The sequence below is a fragment of the Macrotis lagotis genome, chromosome 4 (assembly GCF_037893015.1).
Source record: "Macrotis lagotis isolate mMagLag1 chromosome 4, bilby.v1.9.chrom.fasta, whole genome shotgun sequence".
Classification (NCBI taxonomy): Eukaryota; Metazoa; Chordata; class Mammalia; order Peramelemorphia; family Peramelidae; genus Macrotis; species Macrotis lagotis.
The window spans coordinates 223,538,738-223,561,189 of record NC_133661.1 but is presented as its reverse complement, the minus strand read 5'-3'; the positions used below and the strand labels follow the sequence as shown (position 1 = coordinate 223,561,189).

Genomic DNA, 22,452 nt, shown 5'->3' with positions numbered 1-22,452 from the left:
GAATGAGGGAAAGAAATCCTTTTAGGGAAAAAGGTAAAGAAAAAATTTTTAAAGAAAAAATTTTTAAAGAAAAATGAAATGAAGAGAGAATTTTACTTCTTAACTGAGAAAAAAAGGAAGAATCAAATAACTAGAAAAAGGAATTCTAAACTCAAAAATTAGGGTAACAGTGACAAATAGGAAGGAGGAATGCTTGAGGAGAAAAGAACCTTTGGGAGCAGGGTTGCCTTAAAGTAGATTAAAATTAAATTAAATTAAAATTACAGAAAAGACAAAAAATATTTTTGACTGCGGAAAAGAGGGGGAAGACTTAATTTGGCAAAAAATTGATAGAATAAAGGACAATATAAATCTAACTTACATAAATAAATTTGCATGGATTAAACAATTGAAGAAAGTGAAAAGAGTGACCAATTAGTTAAGGAAAGTAAATCTTACAATCTTTTGTTTATAAAAAACAAATCTTTAAAAAAAATCATACAAAGAACAAAATTGAGGGGATAGAAAAAAATTACTGTGGAGCAGGTGACCAAAAAACAAGTTTCATTCATACTTTCAGACAAAGCAAAAACATTTATAACATTAAGAAAAAGAACTAAATTATATGCTAAAAGGAACCATAGAAAACAAAAATATTAAATATGGCAAATGCCATAACTTCTCAATTTATAAAGAAAAAAATTAACTGAACTACAAAAAGACATTAATATGACAATATCAGAAGATTCCAGTATCCTTTCAGTTTTGGGTAAGTCTAGCAAAAAAATAAACTAAAACAGAGAGCTGAACACATTGATGGTGAAGCTAGAGCAAAAAAACTTAAAAGGCATCTTCTAAATAGGACTGCTAAAAGAATACACATATTTCTTAGCACCACATCAATCTTGTAGAATAATGGGTCCCCCCAGCAAGAAATGAAGATGTTGGAAACAGTTGTAAAAAGAGAGGAAAAAGGAAACGCATCCTTTGCCAATTTTAACACAATAAAAAGACTGGGATCACAAAACACAAACCTAAATGAATACTTACCTTTGAAATCCTAAGTAATAAGTGAGTCAACAAATCATAGAAACTAATTGTGTGAAAGAAAATAATACCAAAAAGCATACCAGAATTTCTGGGATCCTAAAGCAACCCCTAGGTAGGGAAAGTCATATCCATAACAAGCATACATTAACAAAATAGAAAAATTTGATGAACAACATGTATATTTTAAAAATTAGAAAGCTAACAATCAAATGTAAAATAAACACAAAGGGGAAGCATTAAAAGAGGAGAAATAGATTGCAAACCAAATATATATATATATATATATATATATATATATATATATATATAGAAATAAAGCATAAAAGATAAGAGGAGTGGAATTGTTTTGCTTAAGTGAGATCTCATTTAAGATCGGTTAGCATGGAATATAATAGACACAACTCAGTCAGAAATTTTATAATTTCTTCCCTTCCTGTAGAATGTGAGTAGAAAGAAACGAGAAAGATTAGGAGTAATCTAGTTTGGGATTTGGTAAAATGCTCAGCAGCAAAAGGACAAAGGAAGCAAGGATTCAAAAGTAGAGTTGAATGACTAATATAGAAATGTGTTCAACATGGTTGTATATTTTATAACCTATATCAGATTGTCAGAGGGTAGGGAAAGGAGGGAGGGAGAAAAATGTGTAGCTCAAAAATCTTAAAAAGACATGAATGTTGAAAATTATTTTTGCATGTAGTTGGAATCAGAAATTTATATTTTAAAAACAGAATTAATCTATTTCTCCTAATAGTCAAGATTTTTCAGATCAATGGTGATAGCCCTGAGACATGGAATAGTGCTGAGACATGAAATGATTTGAAGTCAATTTGAGAGGATCAAGAGTAAGCTTAGAAGGGAATGAGTCAGAGGGAAAGAAGGGAGGATAAAAGATTATAATTATATGATGGAAATTAGTGCTTCCTGAACAAAAACATAAAACGCTTATGAGTGAAAGCAGAGTCAAAGATATGATCATTCCTGTATGTATGAAGCTAAAATAGAGCAAGTGAAGCATTGAATATAGTGAGAAATAGTGATATGTGAGAGAACATCAGGACAGAGTAGATAAAATGTTCATTAGAATGAGGAAAGAAGTTAGTCTAGATAGGAAAACTGAACCAGGCATGAAGTTGTTGAGAAAGGAGGAAAACATATCCTGAGTATTTGTGGATAATTTAGCTAGCAGGAACTAGACTGGGTGTTAAATTCATATGTCAGCATATGTCTGTGCCTTCTCTACTCTTACTTCAAAGCCCACCCCCCCACCCCCAAAAAAAAGTCCATCTCCTGAAACATTTGCCACATTTTCCTATTGAGGAGTCTTTTAAGAAAGATAAAGGCTGGGGATGCTAGGTGGCACCCTGGAGTCAAGAGGCCCTGAGCTCAAATCCAACCTCAGACACTTAATAATTATCTAGCAGGTGTGACCATAGACAAGTCACTTAACCCCATTGCCTTGCAAAAAAATCCAAAAATTAAAAGAAGAAAGATAAAAGCTAAAAAATATAGTCCCTTTTTTAGTTAGCATACTTGTAAAATACAATTTTACTATTGGCCAAAGCCCCCTAAGAGGCAAAGATCCTTTTAATTTTTTCCTCTCTTATAAGGGAGGTGGGAGCAGGACTCTAGATTTAAAAACACAAGTTTCCCAAATTTGTTGTCCTTTTTTTTAACCTCCCTTGAATTTTTGTGAGTTCAAGTATTCTTATAATATTAATTTTCTCATGATGAGAAAAGAAAAAGCTTTTTTCCTGCTCAGCTAAAACTGCTATTCCATATCACCTTATATAAAACAAAGGATTCTGTGTATGGAGTGATATTCACATTTTACATACTATAAAGTGGACATTTATTAAATGCCTGGGCACAGATTGCTTTTCTGTGGAGTGGTGGAGCTACAGAACTCAACTAAGTCCATCATTCCTATCCTGAAAAGAAACTTGAAACCTAGTAGGTTCTTACTCACATATCTCTAACTTTCCCTGGTATACATTACAAGTTACACAACAGTGTGTTATTTCTGAGGTGGGGAAGGCTTCCTGGAGGAGAGAGCATTTGAGGTGATGTTTAAAAAATAGATAAGATACCAGTAAATGAAAGTAAGAGGGACAGGGATAAATAAATGAACAGTATGAGCTAAGACATGAACACATCCAGTTTGACTGGAGTATAAAGTGTGGCAGGTGGTAATATTGGATGAGACTTGTAAAAACTGAGTGAGAGGGATTGCTTCAGAGTGTGACTTCAGTGACAGTAGCAGGCACTTGAATATTTTTGAGCTCAGGAGTTACATAACTAAAACTTTTAAAAAGACACTTCTAAGAAACAATTTATATGAATGAGAGAAAGAAAAGGTATTTATTAATCACTTAATAATTGCCAACCAGATCAGAACTCATTGGCAGTTTATACTCAATACTAGTACAAAATGAATTGATCATTTCATCATTAAAAAAAGGTTTACTTAATGGATATACATTTGAAAATGCCTCAAATGAATTGAGTAAAATTCCCTTTTGCCTAAATTACCTATCATAGTTTATGCATCAGAGATAATCCTGGAGTTCCTTATAACTGTTTTGTGTTTAGGTGACCAGGAAGTGGTCAGTCTCCTGACTCCCTTGAACCTGAGGGATTGTTTCAAAACCTTTTAAAGAAAACTAGTCTAACTTGCTTAGGAGTAGGGTTTAAGATATTTCTCCTACAACTTTAGATGTAAATAGAAAAGCAAAACAGTCTCTTTTTTTCAGAGAATTTACCTTCTTCTGCTTTGGGGAAATAATACTTAGAGGAAGGAAACATATCCTCTTGATGGTGCATTGAAAGACCAAATGACCATGCCCCAAGAATTTGGAGAGTGTAGTGGCAGTCAGATTTTGGAAAGGAGGACTGTTGCAATAATCCATATGAGACAAATTCTGAGTTGCTGCAAAATTGAAATTATTAGAAAGGCACTATTCAAAATGAGAAGTGCAGAGTCAAATAACTCCAAATTTAGAGACATGGTGAGTAAATTGTAGAGAATGGTGATGTCATATACAGTTCTGAATAAAGAACAGTTTTAGATGTTTAGTTTTAGATAAAAATCAAATACAAAAATGAGGGTAGAGATGGATTTTTTGATTTTTTTTTTACTTTATTTCGGTAGCCTTTTATTTTCCAAAATTGAAGCAAAGGAATAAAATCTACATAAAATATAAAATTATTTTATTAAAGGTTCCTTTTCCTATTCACACTATTGAACTTTTCCTTTTTCACAAAATGCTTTATATTAACATTTTTTTTACAAATTAAAAATAACTTCATTATAATTTCTTTAAAAGATGTCTTACATAAGAGCTCCAGGGGGAAAAAAATCTCACCTCCTGAAACCCTAATTTACTTATTACTTTAATTTTCCTTCTATCTCTCCAACAGAACCAAACTTAATAAGTGGTACTGCTCATAGTGTGAACAAGAGAGGTGTGAAGAGGAGAGACCTTGATATTGAGGAACTTAGAGAGATTCTCTCTTCTCTCTTACCCTTTGTTCGAATTGAACATATTTTACCTATGAACAGTGAAGTTCTGAGTGATGCAGTAAGTGGTTTTTCTTCTCCTTTATTCGTTCATTGTGGGGAAAGGAATAAAAAAATAAAAGTTAATCTCTTTAAGTGAAGATAATTCCATTTTCTCCCCTGGGTTATAGGATATTGTATAATCAGTTAAAATCCAGCTTGAATATATTTTTCAAGAGTATGCTTTATGTTGTACTTTAATGTATATTACCAACATTAAGGTCAAATAAATTCTAATTCAAGAAGTATCAGAATCTGTTTTTAAAAAAAAATTATTACATTTTTAGCACCAATTGAAGACTAAACTAAGTTTAAAAAGACATAAGTTTTTAGCCTGAATGTAATTGAGTCTTTGATCCTGAATGAGTCACTTTCCTTTTTTGTATCTGTTCCCTTAACTATAAAATATAGGGGTTGACTAGATGATTTCTGAGATGACTGAACTCAAAATCTATCAATAATCCTAAATCCTAAAACCTTTTCTAAACCAGAAAGTCATATCTAAATATTATCGCGTTGTTCTTTTACTTTGACGACAACTAATAACTATTACTACCACCATCAACTGCCACCATCAACCAATTTGTTTATTGCTTTACAGCTTGGGAAAACATTTTGAAATAGATAAAAATTCATTATGTATATGTAATACAAGAATTTATTTTTCTTACTTAATCCAGTTTGGAGAGGGATTTGCAGAGAAAGAAAATTGGTTTTGTTTTGTTTTTCCTTTTTTTAAAAAAAAATTTATTTTAAAGTAATGGGATTAATTGACTTACCCAAGGTCACACAATTAGGCAATTATTAAGTGTCTGAGACTGGATTTGAAATCAGGTACTCCTGGGTACTCTATCCAGTGTGCTACCTAGCTGCCCCTGGTTTTGTTTTTTAAAAAAAAATTCAAAGCAAAAGAGAGAAATTCATTAGACTTTCCAAAGATTGATTAGTAAGGAAGAGCAGATTTATTTTTTAATTTACAAAATCCAATTCAATACATCTTTTTAATAAATTTTGATTTCATTCGTGATCCACTAAAAAATATTTGAGTGTTGTAGTGATTATTCCATTTTCATCCTTGCTTAGAGTTCTCTTCCTTGATTGTAAAAGGACTATGCTTCTTATTTTAAAAAAATTTCAAAGGTCCAAAGAACTGTTTTTATTTATTATTTTTTAGGTTACTTGAACCTATTCAGAAAATATTTTACAGTTGTAGATATTTTATCTATATGCCTGGATTGTGATCATTTTAATGGTTCAAAAATAGTTCATTCTTGTGGGATATTTACAGTACCTGTAATTTATCTAAGTCTCTAATCTTTTTAAAAAGCTGAAGAGAAGCTTGATTAGTACTCCTCCATCAGATATGCTTCCTACAGCTGAAGGTGGAAAATCAAATGCATGGCTACGTCAAAAAAATGCTGGAATATATGTTCGACCAAGACTATTCTCTCCTTATGTTGATGAAGCAAAGGTAATGAAAATTTTTTTTAGATTACTTAATATAAATTGGTGAAAAAAATCTAAAAGATATTTTTAAAAGTTTAGTCTGTTTTAAGCATTTACAATATTTTGATTTCTCAAAAACCATTTTTCCTAACTAACACTGGTTGGTAATTTTTGTCTTTAAGAAAATTGCGCTTTTTCCTTAAATATTCTTTTGTTTTATAGTCATTCAAAGTGGGGAAAATATTCTGAAAGATTATTTTTCTTTCTTTTAAAAAAGTACCTATAATTTCATTAGTATGGAGAACTCTCAATGAAGAACTTTGTCTATCAATGCATATTTTTCTGCTCCTTTCTGTGCAATTTTCAGCATTGCCTGAGGTCCAAAGAGGGTAAATGACTGAGAATCAGTCACTGTGGATCAGAGATAGTACTTGAACCTCTGTCTTCCTAACTCTGAGGCAAGCCCCATTCAGTTTATTCATTAAACTAAGAAAATGTACATTGCTAATACTGCTCTTAAAAGTTTTCCTTAAAAAGCCAGCCACAAGCAATTACTTATTCCCCAAATAAGTATCCAAAATAGGAAATAATTTCAGTTTAGTCAAATTAGTAGTCCTCATGGACAATACATAATAAAAATTAAATTGAAATACTGTAATGAGTAGAAAACATAGAATAAGTTATCTTTTTAAATAGCAGTCATTAAGCCTTCTGAAAAAAGAAAGCATAACTTTTTATTATTTGAAAGTACATTTTTTTGTGCCTTTATCAAAAAATCATTCTCAATATTCATTATTAGAGTTTTTAAGTAACATATTACAAAAAGAAATTGCAAGAGATTTCCATTTGGCAAATTATAGGGGAGTGATATATTGAAAAGTATTCTACATTTGGAGTCAAAAGCCTTGACTCTGCCATTTATTATCTGTGTGAGGCAAGTCAGGTAACCTCTCAGTTTCCTCATCTAGAAAATGCAGGGCTGAACTAGAAGACCTTTTAAGTTTACTTATAGTTCTAAATCTATGGTTATATTGACTAGAGTAAAAAGTAGTGCTAAAGATAAGCCAATACAAAAGAGTTATTTTAAAATGAAGGAAATTGGGATTATCTCTTTCATTGAAATTATGAAAATTTATAAACTAGAAGCAAATTCTTTGTCCTTTTTTTAAAGATATATCTGAAGTAATTACCTTCTAGGAAAAGGGATTTTTAAATGGTAATATGTCTTATCTAATTCTTATTTATTTTGAATGATTTATTTCAGTCAGTGCTAGATGAAATGATGGTGGAACAAACAGATCTTGTTCGATTACGAATGGTTAGAATGTCCAATGTTCCAGACACGCTTTATATGGTAAACAATGCAGTACCACAGTGTTGTCATATGATCAGTCACCAGCAAATAAGCAGTAACCAGTCCAGTCCTCCTTCTGTTGTAGCCAATGAAATTCCAGGTAAGGCTTTTATACTTAGTATACACATGTAATTAAATAAATTATTTTTTCATTTTTAAATAATATCTCTACGCTATTTTCCCCTCTTTATCATCCATTGTTCTGTTCTTTTCCCACTTTTAATTTTAGCATCAATTTTGTTAATTTTTTATGAAATTACCCACTTTTTTAAAATTCATTAGGTTGCAGGTGTGACTTTGATGTAGGCTATGTTGGATTCTAGATTCTGCTAGTGTATCCTCACTGCTAAGAGTTTGGGAAGTGAAAACAGAACACTGAAGAAGCCCAGGAATTATTGTTTGTTTTACCTACTTTGGAGAGGGCTTAAATTGCTTTTATCTTTGGCGTATAATTTCTGTTTTGGAGAGATTTGAAGACTTGCATATTAGAGAAAATCTACAGTACCCACTCTTCCTATTTTATATCCTGGAGTTAAAAATTGCTCAGAAAGAAAAAGTTAACAGCAGTTGTATTATTATATTCAGAATGTCAACCAAAAAAAGTATATTCCTAGACACACAAAGTCTCCATACAGTGATAGATATTTTATTCAAATAGCCATGGCAGTATATAGTTGTCTTTCCTGGAATCATCCTTTTATGTATGAAAGTTCATTTTAGATTTTCTCAGTAGTCATTTATGACTGTCATTTCTAATTTTATTCAAACTAGTTTTTAACTCAATTATATTTCTTTGACTTCAGGTTTCCTTGATGGTTTCCATAGATCTTTTATTTTGGTCAGTTAAGTTTTTTGAACATCTATTAGGGTCCTGCTGAGTGTCAGATACTATGTTATATACTGTGAATGCAAATGGCAAAAACAAACAGCTTATATTCTTTGGGGGGTAAAGTGACACTTGATAGTCATTTGTAGAGTAGTAGGTCTACAACTTTATGGATAACTATTTTAAGGTTTGATTCATACATAAATCCATAAAATTTTTATCTGTTCCTTGTTGAAATCTATTCACAATCACAATTTGGCAAGAACTCATAAAATTAGAAGTCATAGAATCATAGATGTAGAGCTAGGTGAAATTTTAGAAATCATTCATCTAGCCTAACTCCTTCATTTTACAAGGTAGTACACTGAAGCCCACAGAATTTAAGTGATTTGTCCAAGGTCATAAAGGTTTTAAGTGACAGAGAAGAATCTATACTCATGGTCCTGTGACTTCCAAGTTTAGCCCACTTTCCACTTCACCGTGTTGTTTCCTTCTAATGTAGAATCCACATGTTTTATTTCAGATTGCTATTGCTACAAAGATACTGTATACTGAAAATGCAAAATAAGTTAATAATATGAAATATCAATTCCTTTAGTTAATTTTACTGTGAATTTTGAAAATATCATGTTGGATTTCTGTTTGTAGTACAGAAAAATTCCCTTAAGGTGTTTATGATTCCTAGGTATCTTCATTGTGATAGTTCCAGCACAATGAAAATATATAGAGCAAATTTGAATAATGGGACTACTTCCCAGAATTCATTATTTCCATGACAATAGCCTCCATTGTTCTAGTTAGATATTTTGTGTTGTTGTAGATAAAAGCAATGACACAATTAATGAGCCATTTTAGTTTACTAAAAAAAATTGCCCTTCTGTTTTCAGTTCCTCGTCTCCTGGTTATGAAAGAGATGGTCAAACGACTGCAGGAACTGCGTCACACTGAGCAGGTGCAGAGAGCCTATGCTCTAAACTGTGGAGAAGGAGCTACTGTCAGTTATGAAATCCAGATTAGAGTGTTGCGAGAGTTTGGATTGGCAGATGCTGCTGCAGAGCTTTTGCAGGTAGGAACAATATTTTAAATAATTTAAAAATAAGGAACTATGCTAATTATTGTGTACATTTTGGGTATTAGGGCATCATTTTCAAATACTGACTGTTTTTTCCCTGTCTTGTGTTGGCACAATAACTATTAGAGTTAACTTATTAACTACTGATATCTCTAAGATAATAACTTATCAATTAGTAAACTCAATTGAGTCCTCACTGTTAGTCTGATTGTGTCCCTGAACTCTCAGGGGCATTGCCATTGATTTTCAAGCTTCAGTAGGTTCTTTCAAAATGAAAAAGTTTAAAATAATAATAACATAGAACTTTAAAACATTACCTCACTTTATCCTTAAACCAACCCTAGAACATAGTAGGTGCTATTACTATCTCCATTTTACTCCTGATAAAACTAAAACTGACTAGGATTAAGAAACTTTCCAAGGGTCACTCAGCTTGTAAGCACCTGATGCTGGACTTTTTTTAATTAAATGTCTTTATTTAAAGTTGATTTCCAAATTCTACCCTTCTTTCTATCTCTCATTCCCTTTTCCCCCTTCCTAAAATGGTAAACAATCAAATATAAGTAATACATGTGCAATTACATAAAACATTTCCATAATAGTCATTTTAAATAAAAAGGCTTGAATAAAAGTGGGAAAAAAGTAAATGAAAAATAGCATGCTTCAGTCTATATTTAAACAATATCAGTTCTTTCTCTGGAGACCTTAGGAATTGTCTTGTATTGTTGTATTTCTTAGAATAGCTCAGTCATTAACAATTCTTCTTCAAGCAATATTGCTGGTTATGTGTACAGTATTCTCCTCGTTATTTATTTCCTTCACTGAGCATCAGGTCATGTAAGTCTTCCCAGGATTTTCTGAAATAATCCCACTTGTCATTTCTTATAGCATAATAATATTCCATTACAGTCATTTAACCATTTCCCAATTGATGGGTATCCCTCTGATTTCTAATGCTTAGCCACCACAAAAGGAAGTGCTAGAAATATTTTGCTACAAATAGCTTCTTTCCCCTTTTTTTTAGTTATCTTTGGAATAGTATTACTGGATCAAAGGGCATCTCAATTTTACAGCCCTTTGGGCATAGTTCCAAATTACTCTCCAGAATGGTTAGATCAGTTCACAAATCCACCAACAATGCATTAATGTCCCAGTTGAAATTGGATTTAAACATGGGTCTTCCTGACCCCAGGTCCAGCACTTCATCTACTTATGTCACCTAGTTACCTAATATATGTCAGACTCTGGTTTTTATCCAGCTGTCAGTCCAAATAAGGGTGAAGAATACCTTGTCATAAACGATTGGCTGCCAAGATGATAAATTTATCTGGCCCCAGGAACTCATCAGTCCATTTACTAATTTATAGAGGAATTGAAATTTCCTGCTTTACAGTTTCTACCCATGACATTCTGCCCAAGAGGTTAAGCAAAATAAGTCTAAATCTTTCTTTTAAATAACCTGAATACTTTTCTTTTCCCTAGTTATTTCAACTAGACCCTTTAACATCTTTAGTTATTTTCTCCTGCCCACTCTCCAGCTCATCATTGCCCTTCCCAAAATGAAGCTCCTAGAACTGTATATCATATGCTAGGTGTGATCTGACCAGAACAGTGGGCAACAGAAGCATTCCCTCCATGACCCTACACTTTATGTCTTTTTTTTTTTATGTAGCCAAAGGCCTCCATTGTTCATAAAAGAACATTGAGTTAGTCTAGCTTGACCTAGTCTTGATAAAGGTTTTGTTTTTTGGGGTGGTGTTTTTTTTTTTTTTTTTAGGTTTTTGCAAGGCAAATGGGGTTAAGTGGCTTGCCCAAGGCCACATAGCTAGTTAATTATTAAGTGTCTGAGACCGGATTTGAACCCAGGTACTCCTGACTCCAGGGCCGGTGCTTTATCCACTACGCCACCTAGCCGCCCCTTGATAAAGTTATTCTGGCTCTTTTTGATCACTGTTGCCTTTTCTTAATGTTTAACTGTCCTTTTATTTTTCTGGGAATTAAAGTCAAGTTGTCTGGTCTTTCACTTACAGACTGCACACTTTCCTTTTTGAATGATGGGAACATCTTCCTTTCAGTCCTGTGGGCCTTTAGGAACACTGGACTTGGCAACTTGAACAACTACATCCTCCGTTACTTTCTGCAAATTTTTTTGAGTTTCAGATCCCTTTAAACTATTTTTGCTCTGTCATTTCCAATACCTCCTTAGTAGAGAAAAATAAAGAAAATAATGTTGGGTAGTTCTTGCTCTATCATTTTATTATTATTATTCAGCCATCTAAAGCAAACATCCTCTTATCTATCTCAAACATTTCATCCCTCTCTGACCCTTTCCCCAGTATCCCCTTTTTTGTAATCCTTAGCATTCTTTTCCCCCATCTTCCAATTCATTCTGAATTGTCATTCTTGACACTATAATTGATGTTCTTAATGTTAAGCTTTTGTGGTCACCTTTGCTTCTGTCTTTTGTTCATGTTTATATTTTTTAAAAACACTTAGTTTGTGCCAGGCACTATGGAAGCACTTTTATAATATTATTTCATAACAAGTCTGCTAAGAAAACCTTATTATTATCCCCCCCCCTTTTTTTTACAGTTGAGGAAATTGGGGCAGCTAGGTGGCACAGTGGATAGAACACTGATCCTGGAGTCCATAGGACCCGAGTTCAAATTTGTCCTCCGTCACTTAATACTTAGCTGTGTGACCTTGGTCAAGTCACTTAACCCAACTGCTTTGCAAAAACTCCCCCCCCCAAAAAATCTAGTTGAGTAAACTGAGGCAAATACATTAAGTGAATAGCTCAAAACTACATACCTAGTAAGTATCTAAGCCATATTTGAGATCATGTCTTCTGACTCTAGGCTTTTTAAAAATCCGAGTTGGTCTGTGAGTTCTGTATGCTTACATATTATTAGTCTACTCACTTTTTTTCCTTCTCGTAATTTTTTTCTATCTTCTGAACTTTTCATTATCCAAAGATGATTTTCCTCTAAAAACTTTAAATCCATGGGATCCTATCCCTTATTTCTATGAATCATTTAAAAACTGATCTCCAAAAAATTTACGGAACCTAGTTAGCTGATTACTACCTAACTTTCTTCTAAGGAGTAAATACGTTCCCAGTTGTTCTCATCATGTCTATTTAGGAAGTAACTCTTCCTCTTTGTTGAGAATCAGATCTAGAATTGCATTGTTCCTCCTTGGTGCCTCCACTACATGAGGGATAAAATTAAGGCAAACCAGAAAACAATTGGCTATTCTATTAAGCATTTGCCTTTCATTTTGAAAAAAGACCATGAATTAGATTTGAATGAGAGAGGGCTATACTAAGGCACTAGCCTCACTTTCTCCTCCAGACACATTTGGGTCCAGTGACCAGATAGGAATCAGGGTGACTAGAGTTGGCCCTAGATGTGAAGCAATCAGGGTTAAGTGACTTGCCCAGGCTCATACAGCTAGTAAGTGTTTGAGATCTGATTTGAACTCAGGTCCTCCTGATTTCAGGGACAGCTCTCTGGACAGTGCTCTACACATTGCACCATCTGGCTGTCCCTATTTATGGTAGAGAGAGCACTCCAGCCACTTCCTTAAATTGGTACATGGCTCAAGAGTAATAGTATTGATTTTTATATATAAAAAGTATCTCAGGGCACCTAGGTGGTGCAATGGATAGAACAACGGCCCTGGTGTCAGGAGGACGTGAGTTCAAATTTGACCTCCAACACTTAAAAATTGCCTAGCTGAGTGACCTTGGGCATATCACCATTATTTAAAAAAAATTTTTTTGCCCTCATTGGAACCTGAAGAAAAATTTTATTTGTTCCATTTCCATTGAATTATGAGACTCTTAAGACCTGAATACCAGGGGTGGCACAGTGGATAAAGCACCGGCCCTGGAGTCAGGAGTACCTGGGTTCAAATCCCACCTCAGACATTTAGTAATTACCTAGCTGTGTGGCCTTGGGCAACCCACTTAACCCCATTGCCTTGCAAAAAAAATTTAAAAAAAGTTTAAAAAAAGAAAGACCTGAATACCAAAAAAGAAAAGAATGAAGAAATCTTTTCTCCTCCCCCTGAAGCTCCTTGATTCTCTTCGAGGATCTGTGCTTCATTTTAAATGCACTCAACAGTTTTCTATTCATTGATGACAAAATCTGTTACCATCTGTGAAACTTTAAACAAAAGCCATACACTGAAAACTTTGAAAACATGTTGTAAAGAACAACATTTCTGTACTTTTATCAAAATGTTTTTCCAAACCAGTTAAAGGAAATTGGTAAAGAAAATATGAAGTATGAAGTGTATCAGTTTAGAGAAAGTTTTAGGTAGTTTTCATTTTTTACTGTCCTTTAACTATGATTTTGTGTTATCTTAACTTTCTTATCTTTGCATACATTATACTGAAATGTGAACTGCTTGTTTTTGAATGATTCAGCATTCTCTACTCTCTTTGTGACCAATTTTTTGTACTACAACAAAAAGTAGATGACTTGTTTGCCAAAAGATTCCGTATAATTGACCAGTGTGTGTGGGAGTGGGAGTGTGTAGCTGTACAATGTTGCCTTTATGTTCCTTTTATTGATAGTTTTGTTCTTATTGGTGTGTGAGTGCCTACTAAATGTTCTTAAGTTGTTTGCTTTTTTTAATAATTTTATGTATATGGCTATTTCAGAAATCCAGTATTTACCAGAAAATTTTTAGCTTTTTTTTTTTCTTCATTGTAGAATCCTCACAAGTTCTTTCCTGATGAACGTTTTGGGGATGAAAGTCCACTCTTGACCGTAAAGCAGTCTGGGCGATGTCGAGTTAACAGTACTCCCACTGCAGAAACCATGTTTACAGACCTAGACACTTTTGTGGCCTTCCATCCACCCTTGCCTCCTCCACCACCCCCTTACCACCCCCCAGCTACTCCACTTCACAGCCAATTCAAAGTTGGTTGGAAACAAAGAGCTCCCAGTCAACATCCATCACGTTCTTTTTCTTATCCTTGCAACCATTCCCTATTTCATACAAGAACAGCTCCCAAAGCTGTCCCTCCTCCAGTCTATTTACCTGGTGTCAAAGCAGAACCACCAGACTGCACTAACACGGCAGGGAGACAAGCAGTCGCCGCAACGGCAGCAGTGATGACTGCTGAAAAACAAGTGGTAAGTCAGGGCTAAGCCATTTCCCAAGTGGTGGAAGGTTTAGAGAATATCCTAAGTCCTTTTCTGGCCCTGCAGAACAGCTCTGGTGCTCAGAAATGCTACTGTCAGGGGGAAAAGAAAAAGGGAAGAAAAGGAAAACTAAACAAGAGAAACTAAGATACATTTTGTTAGACTAGAAGATGATCACTAATTTTCTGCCCTTATTTAAAGGAAAGCAACAGCTTTAGTTTGCTCAAGAAGGAATAAAAAAATAAATATGAGGATTTACATATTCTTTTATTCATATGCACTTTGAAATTTTTATTTCCTTAGGTTTTGAAACATAATTTGAATCTGTTATTCTGTATTTACATTTTAAAAGGATGTGATTTGAAAACTTAAAGTAATTGAAGTTGTTATATTATTTTGAGGGAAATTAATTTTTTTTTGATTTTGTAGTATAATAGTCTCATTGTTTTTACTTTAGGCCATACTGTGAGGAAAAATTTTCTAAATATTTCTTCATTCTGTCACAATATTAGTAAAATTGAATTCAAAGAGGTAGTTATAAATGTAGTTGACAGAGAACCACATTATAATTTGGCTCTTTATTAAACTCATGAATTTAATTAGAACATTTAATGGATGAAAACATTCTCTGCCCCAACAAAAGAAAATCACATCCAAGAAAAAAATAAGATAATATGATTAGATTGTAAGGTGTGTATCAGTCCCTCAAATTCTAAACATATGAAAGTATTCCATTATATCAATAATTATTTTGAGAATATAGGTGCACATAATCAAGTATCACATTATAACTCCATATTTCCTTCAATGTCATAAAGTATAATAAAACTTAGTCAAACATAAAATCATTGAATTTTAGAGTTGGGAAAAAAATCTCAGTCATCTAAGCCAAGCTTCCTATTTTATGGAGAAAGAAATTGAGATGCAGAGAGCTTAAATTATTTTCTGATATCACATAATATTTAGCACAACTATTTTTTAAGAATAGTACTAATATGATTATTTCTCTGGGCTTTTTCTTCCTCTTTCCTGCAGTGTACGCAGCCTCTGCTCAATGAGCTGATGCCAGATATCGCTATGGGTGTGTCAACAATATCCCTCAAGGACAGGAGGCTGCCTGAACTTGCTGTTGACACAGAATTAAGCCAGCCAGTTTCCGAGGTAGGGCCAGGACCTCCCCAACACATATCATGTATCCAGCAGAGGCACATGAACACTTCTCGAAAGAAACACACACTAGAGCAAAAAACGGATGTTAGAGAAAATCAGCAAGAATACCCAGATTTCTATGATTTCTCAAATGCAGCTTGCAGACCTTCTACTCCAGCTCCTACCAGGCACACCCCTTCACCTCCACAAGGTGTTTATTTTGGTCCAGATTTATATAGCCACAGTAAGGCCTCTCCAAGTGGCTTAAAGTCAGCATACTTACCTAACCAGATCTCCCCTAAAAAGCAAGAAGAAACTAAGAGAGAATATATTCTTTCTCAAGATGGGCATCAACAGAGACAAAAGAATGAGCCAGTACACCTTGATGTTGTAGAACAACCACCCCAACGGTTGGATTTGGCATTAGCTGTCCAGGAAAATGCTAGTAATGGTCCAGCTCATGTCAGGGGACGAACAAAAATGGAAACTGATTTGACATATGGGCTTACTTCTAATAGAACTTCACTCTCTGCATGTAGCTCTGAAACTCCAGAAGAGAGGTCCAGGAGGAGACTGGCAGACAGTGAATCCTTGGAACCCGGAGCCCAGAGAAATACAGAGTTGGAAAGGGAAGACTCAGTAAGCAGAGGAAGGAGGTCTCCAAGCAAACCAGACTTTTTATACAAGAAGTCTGCCCTCTAAAAGTAACCTCCAGATGGTCTGTGCCTGAGATGTGGAACATCCCATTTTATGACACAACCAGACAACTTTCAGACAAGTTTTTTAAAGCCAGCAGATAACTCAGTTTCACTTTATTTTACTCAAGTTTTTGTATATACAATGTTAGACATAGCATGATATGAGAATTTGTTTGTTTTTTTTTTAAATGCTGCATCTGGTTTTATTTTGTTTTGAGCAGTTGTATTGAGGAAGCCTTTTAAAGAGACAAGCTGGCACTTTTTTTAAAAACAAATTGATGAGTTTTTTGCACCTGTACATTTATTTTACCCATATTATTTTTTGTATCGCCATGTTAAACTATTGCCACATTTAAAGGACTGTATTTTCATATTTTTTTTGCATTTTATCTTTCACCTACCAATTTCCATGTGCAATGGGTTGCACACTGAAATGTATTTTCTTATGAAATAGTTATAATGTGTTTATTTTTTAATTATAGGAATTCCAAAGAACAGCACATCAAAATGCTCCTCTCTTTTTAGTACTAGTTTTAGTTCAGAAATCTGCCTGGTCAGTCTCTGCTAATAGAACCTGTTGTCATCCTTTTTCAATAAGTCATGGGACCTAGTATCTCCAGCTAGTGTCCACTCAGGATCCTGAAGTTTCTGGTTTAGTGAAGAGTGCTGAAGTAAAAAGCTTTCCTTGCCCAATCTAAAGCTATTAATTTATTTACAGTGTCAACTTATTAGTTAAAATCACTGTAAATCCAAGTAATAGATGAAATAATTTCACTAAGTAGGGTCTTAAATCAGAGTCCTTTTAATTTTGAAACACTGAAAATGTCAGATTAACGAGACACCACTAACTAGATTTCTGATTCTGAGAGCAAATTCTTCAGCTGAGAGGGGTGAGATGACTGCTTATAATGCCTTCAGTGGTCTTGCTGCCTATTGGGGAACAAATAAAAGGGCTTCAGTCTTAAGGATGTCATTTGATGTTTGTGAGCGTATGTATACTTTTAAATGTTTTTAATGTATGTCTAATGAATTTTGATGTCACGTGAAGGAAGTTGTGTGATGCATAATGCTTTAAATCACCAAAAAAAAGAAAAAAAGTTACACACTACATGTCCTACTTGAACTCCTCTGGGGAAGCTGGTTTGGGCATTTACCAAGCTATTACAGTACATAGGATATTTTAAGATCCTCTCCCTAGGAAGAGCAGCAGTACATGAGCTAAGGACTGTTTTTTCCCCCCAACCTTTCATGTAAATATACTGACATTTTAGGTTTTTAAATTAGTTCTTCAACATTATTTGTGTCAGTTTTGTATTTCACACACACACACACACACACACACACACACACACACACACACATCCAACAGTAGTACTTGGATAAATAAAAGAGGCTTCCTGAATATTCCATCATATACTACTATGTTACAAATATGAATCCACTCATTCACACTCACTCTTAAACTATGCAGGGCTAGGGGGCCTTTACAAGCTACCATGTAAATGACTTACATGCACTTTTAAGTACATACATTTTTATTGGGTGACAACAGCTCTGATTTTTCCTGATTAACTGTAGTTCTTCCTGCAGAATTTTTCCTACTATACCCTGTGGATGTACACTCAGGAATATCTCTTGACTTTTTTTAATGCTAACAATAGATAGTCACAAAGATGGGAACATGTGCTTATACTATACCCAGATAAAACGCTGCCAAGTTGTTTCGCTGTCTAGTTGACCGCTCTTACTACATTTTGATTTAGGTCATGTTGTATATTTCATTTGAGAGGTCCAAGGGTAAACACTAACCTACTTATAAGGTAGACCTACTCATTGCCTTAAAGGCTTTTACTTTTCTTTTTTTTAGATAGAGAATTATAACAATTCATTGTCTTACTTAAGAGTCTAAACCATATAATAAATGATATAATCTTTAGAGGCCTGACAAGAAGTCTGGCTTTAATCAAAAACAGAAGTTAATGATTTCAGTCTATTCTTTAGTGTGTATTCATATATATTAACATTAATCAGTTGAAAACAGTTATAAATTACTTCTCTGTATCAGACCAGAGTTGTACTGTAGGTAATGATAATGAGAGTTCCATTTCCCTGATTTTTTTTTTAATCTTTTTCATCTCTATTCAGATTATGAATTATTTTAGCTGGTTGATTGAAACCTGCACATTCACTTTTAATAAAAATTAATAACATTTCCTTCTATATCACCCAAATTACTTTATTCTTTTTCACTTTTTTCCAAATTATTTTAAAATGACCACTGCTCATAATTTGATTTACTTAAAAATTTACATTTTCAGCTAAGAATTAGTTTGAATAACTGACTAAAATATAAATATGGGGGAAAACCGCTTTAGTGTATGGTACTATAGACTGATATAACATGCAGAAGGATATTATGTCTGTGATGCATGTATCTTATAGATTAATTATAAGTTATCTTGCTGTATTTTATGGTATGTAATTTGTAGAGTAAATTGAATAGCTGTGTGCCAATGGCTTTTGAACACATCTATTAAATCTTTGTATGCTGTGATAAGATAAATGAGATTACTGCAGAAGGTTGCTTTTGAAAGACAATGTATACTTAAAGACCACAAACAATGGTATTTTATATGATATTAAAGCATTTAAAAATAATCAAATCATGAAAATACTAGATCTCCATAAGACAATCGGCTGCTCAGACAATCTCTATTTTTCATTACTCATAGCATGTTAAAGAGTTGGTAGACAACTAATGTTGTTCTCAATGTGGAAGAAGAAAAAATACTACCTTCCTGAAAGTGCTGTTAGTATTTGTTTCCTTCTTAATTTAATTTTTATAATTTTATTAAACAACCATTGTGGGGGAAATGGCAATATTTGGTGGTATAAAAATTGTTTGTGGAAGTTAATGTTTTTAAGCCCTTGGCATAATGTGATCTTCACACACTATGCCCATTAGCTTTCCCCAAGTAAATCTTCAGTTATCATTTAAATATTAAGGGCTTTGCTAGGAGCTCATTGTAATTACGTCCTTTTGAAGAAATTATGTATGAAACTTTGCCAGACTCTTGTGATTCTTGTAATATGAGCTTTCCCCAAGGTTTTGTTCATTTTTTAGTTATCATGGATCTTTTATAGGATTTTCCTTTTGTTTATTGGAGAGGCTTTTCAATAAAGTTAAATGGGCACAGTATTCATATTAACTGGAGACAGTGTAATACAGAAAACAGAAAGACTGGTATCCATCACAGAAACTTAGATTAGTAAATATCTTAATACCTCAATCTCTAAAGACAAAGAATTCAGTTTCATCAATAACTATTCTTTATTAAACTTAGCTTCATTTTGGAAGAAATTTAAGTTTGCTTGTTTGGGGTGGGATGGGGACAGGAAGAGAAATCTGTTTTCTGAAGCACTTATGAGATAGATGGCTTAGGAATTCTGAATTTCAATCTAATATTGAATTCAAAGGGAGAAATGATTGGGGTTTTTTTTATTTTAAAGGAATGTGATGGGTGCTAATTCCCCTTCCGTGTGGTTTACTGTTGTAAACTATTTTAAAACCTCATTGCAAATAAGTTTATGAAAACAATTAGACTATATACTGCTTAAAAGTGTTTTTCTTAGGTTGGTAAGGCCCTAAAAATTACATTTTCCTAAAATTGTATCTGTCTATCTTTTCTGCCCCATAGATTACACAATAATTATTTTGTAATTACTGGCAAACCCTTAATTGATTTTCACCTTTGTGTATTCCCTTCTCCATTGTTTCTTCCCCCCCCACACCAAAAAAAAAAATCCTGTCATTTATTCCATAGTCTGAATATTATGATACTGTGGCCCTTGTCATAGAAAGGATACTTACTTATAAGTATTCTATTTGTCTTGAAAACTCTTGAAAGTAATTGCTTGTCTTTATGTGGTTCTTTTTAAGAGATTAGACATGATGTGGAAACATCATTTGTGTGGCTGTTCATGACTGTATCTGTTTTAAAATGTGCAGGTGGTGGGAAAACCTGCCCATGGATATGGGATACCTGAAAGATCAAAAAGGTAAATCTACAGTTGGCATATAGTAATCCACCTGCATTTCTGAGAGGTGGTATCTTCTACAATACTGCATTTCTTGGTGTTGTGCTGTTACTGGTATAAAGTCAAGTGCCTTCAATGTTCAAGGCTCAGAAAATTTTCTTAACAGATTTCATGTCCTATGCAAGTGTTTTCTACAACCTGCATAACCAGTACTTTGTAAAACTTGTTTACGCTTCAATTGTACATAGTGTTTTTTTAAAATATATATATATATATATAGTATTTTTATTTAGGTACCTTCAAACTTGAATTCCAGTCTGTGTGATGCATTGTAAAACAATACATTTCTCTTTTGAGTACCATTACAGTTGTACAAAGGTTTTCACTGGTTCTATTTTTCTACTGTTACTGAAAAGCATGTAACACTGACTTTATCCCACATATAGTTGGCATTTCAAATAAATGGATTGTATAGAAATTTACTGAGTTGGATACAATCTGTTTGAGCAGTTAACCGACCCCATTGCAATAGAAGAAATATTTCAATCTTTGGAGATAGAACAGAGGATTATTAGTTTGCCTTTCTCTAGATTTGGGATTGCAACAAGCATATTAATATAGGATGTCTTGTGTCATTCCTCACTCATTATCAAAACATTTCTGGATTGATATAGCTTTTTCTGTGTGTCAGAGAATGCTAAGCCCTGGAGACACAAATGTGAAGCAGCTCTTTCTCTCCAAAGATGGCAAAGGATACCAGGCTATTTTATTCTTCACCATAATTTCCATATTTATAATTGGAGACTTCAGTATCCATGTTAATGTTTCATGGGCCTCCTAGTCATTAATTTCTTCAATATGTCTTAAACTACCTTAAACCAAACAACCCTTAACCATTAGTTCTCATCATTATCCACCTCTGCAAATCCTGAGCCCCGAAATTTTCCCTTCTCTAATCAAATCCATCTTCCAGTCTCTCCCTCCCCCTCCCTCTGGCTAAGCCAATACCTTCTCTCTCTGTTGCTGACAGCCCCTTGAAATAAAAGGATCTGGGAAAGAAAACTGCCCACATCTATCCTCCAACCCCACTACCATAGAAAGAAACTGCAATGTGGAAAGCATTGCTGTTGAGATACACCCCCCCCCCATCTTGTCTCATAGGGAGTGGTAAAAATCCCCATGCTAAAAGTCAGATAAATTTGTACATCCAAGTCTAGGAGGCAGAATCAACCTCAACATTATCACTGAGATTGTGGGAAGAGACTGATGACCCCAATGTGACTCTGGATGTGTGGACCTTACCCAACAGAAACAAGATGGGTGAGAGGGGGGTGGGATGGTGGAGAGCATTGGAGCAGCCAGAGGGGAAAGAGAAGAAATAGGGATGTGAGAAGGAAACACGTATCCATTAGATGTCTGCTGGGTGTTGTATCATGCTAAGCACTTTACAGAGTTCCTTTGATCCTCACACAACCCTGGAAGATAGGTGCAAGTTTAACTATTTTACCATTGAGGGAACTGAGGCAGTCAAATGTTAAGAGACTTGTACAACATCATATGGCTAAGTCAATATCTGATTGTACTTAGGATCTCAATCGTGTCTTCCAACTGTAACTTTGCCTATTGCAAAGGAAACAGAAGCCAGGAAGAGTCAACAGTGTCAGATTTGCAGAGAAGTAAAAGGAAAAAGATTAGGATCAAGAAAATAGCTTTGGATTTGGCAATTAAGAGATCATTGGTGACTGAAGATGACAGAGTCAGCAGCATGAGGAATGAGGTCAGAAACCCAGATTGCAAATGAGAGGAGAGGAACTGAAGGCAATCAGTTGCAAACAGCTTTTTTTTCCAAATAAAAAAATTTGATTTTTTTCTCCTATCTACCCCTTTCATTGGGAAATACTAAAGACAAAATCAAAAAATCAAACTCATTATTATTATAACTATGCATAGGTAAGGAAAAAACTTGGTCTGCATTGGCCATCTCCAAAACAGTAACTTTTTCCAAGGAGTTCACACACATAATTTAACATAGCTAGTTTAAACCTCAAAAAAGGCCACCTATTTCAGGCTCCACCTCTCTTAATACAAATCCTATAAAATGTTCATGTCAGAACTGTATTCTAATTCA

General features: G+C 34.0%; 1 protein-coding gene across 3 annotated transcripts in view; it reads left to right on the top strand.

Moving 5' to 3' along the window:
- The window catches only part of BTBD7 (BTB domain containing 7), a 78,247-nt gene extending 57,445 nt beyond the window's left edge, over positions 1-20,802 (top strand). For 2 of the 3 annotated variants that reach the window (XM_074235451.1, XM_074235450.1), the window contains 6 exons: positions 4,447-4,607; positions 5,913-6,056; positions 7,296-7,485; positions 9,099-9,277; positions 14,005-14,430; positions 15,475-20,802. In XM_074235451.1, the coding sequence (XP_074091552.1) occupies positions 4,447-4,607; positions 5,913-6,056; positions 7,296-7,485; positions 9,099-9,277; positions 14,005-14,430; positions 15,475-16,290 (1,916 nt within the window). In that variant the 3' untranslated portion in view covers positions 16,291-20,802. The remainder of the gene's footprint in view (positions 1-4,446; positions 4,608-5,912; positions 6,057-7,295; positions 7,486-9,098; positions 9,278-14,004; positions 14,431-15,474) is intronic. The other variant, XM_074235452.1, reaches the window with a different exon arrangement.
- Positions 20,803-22,452: the final 1,650 nt, after the last annotated feature.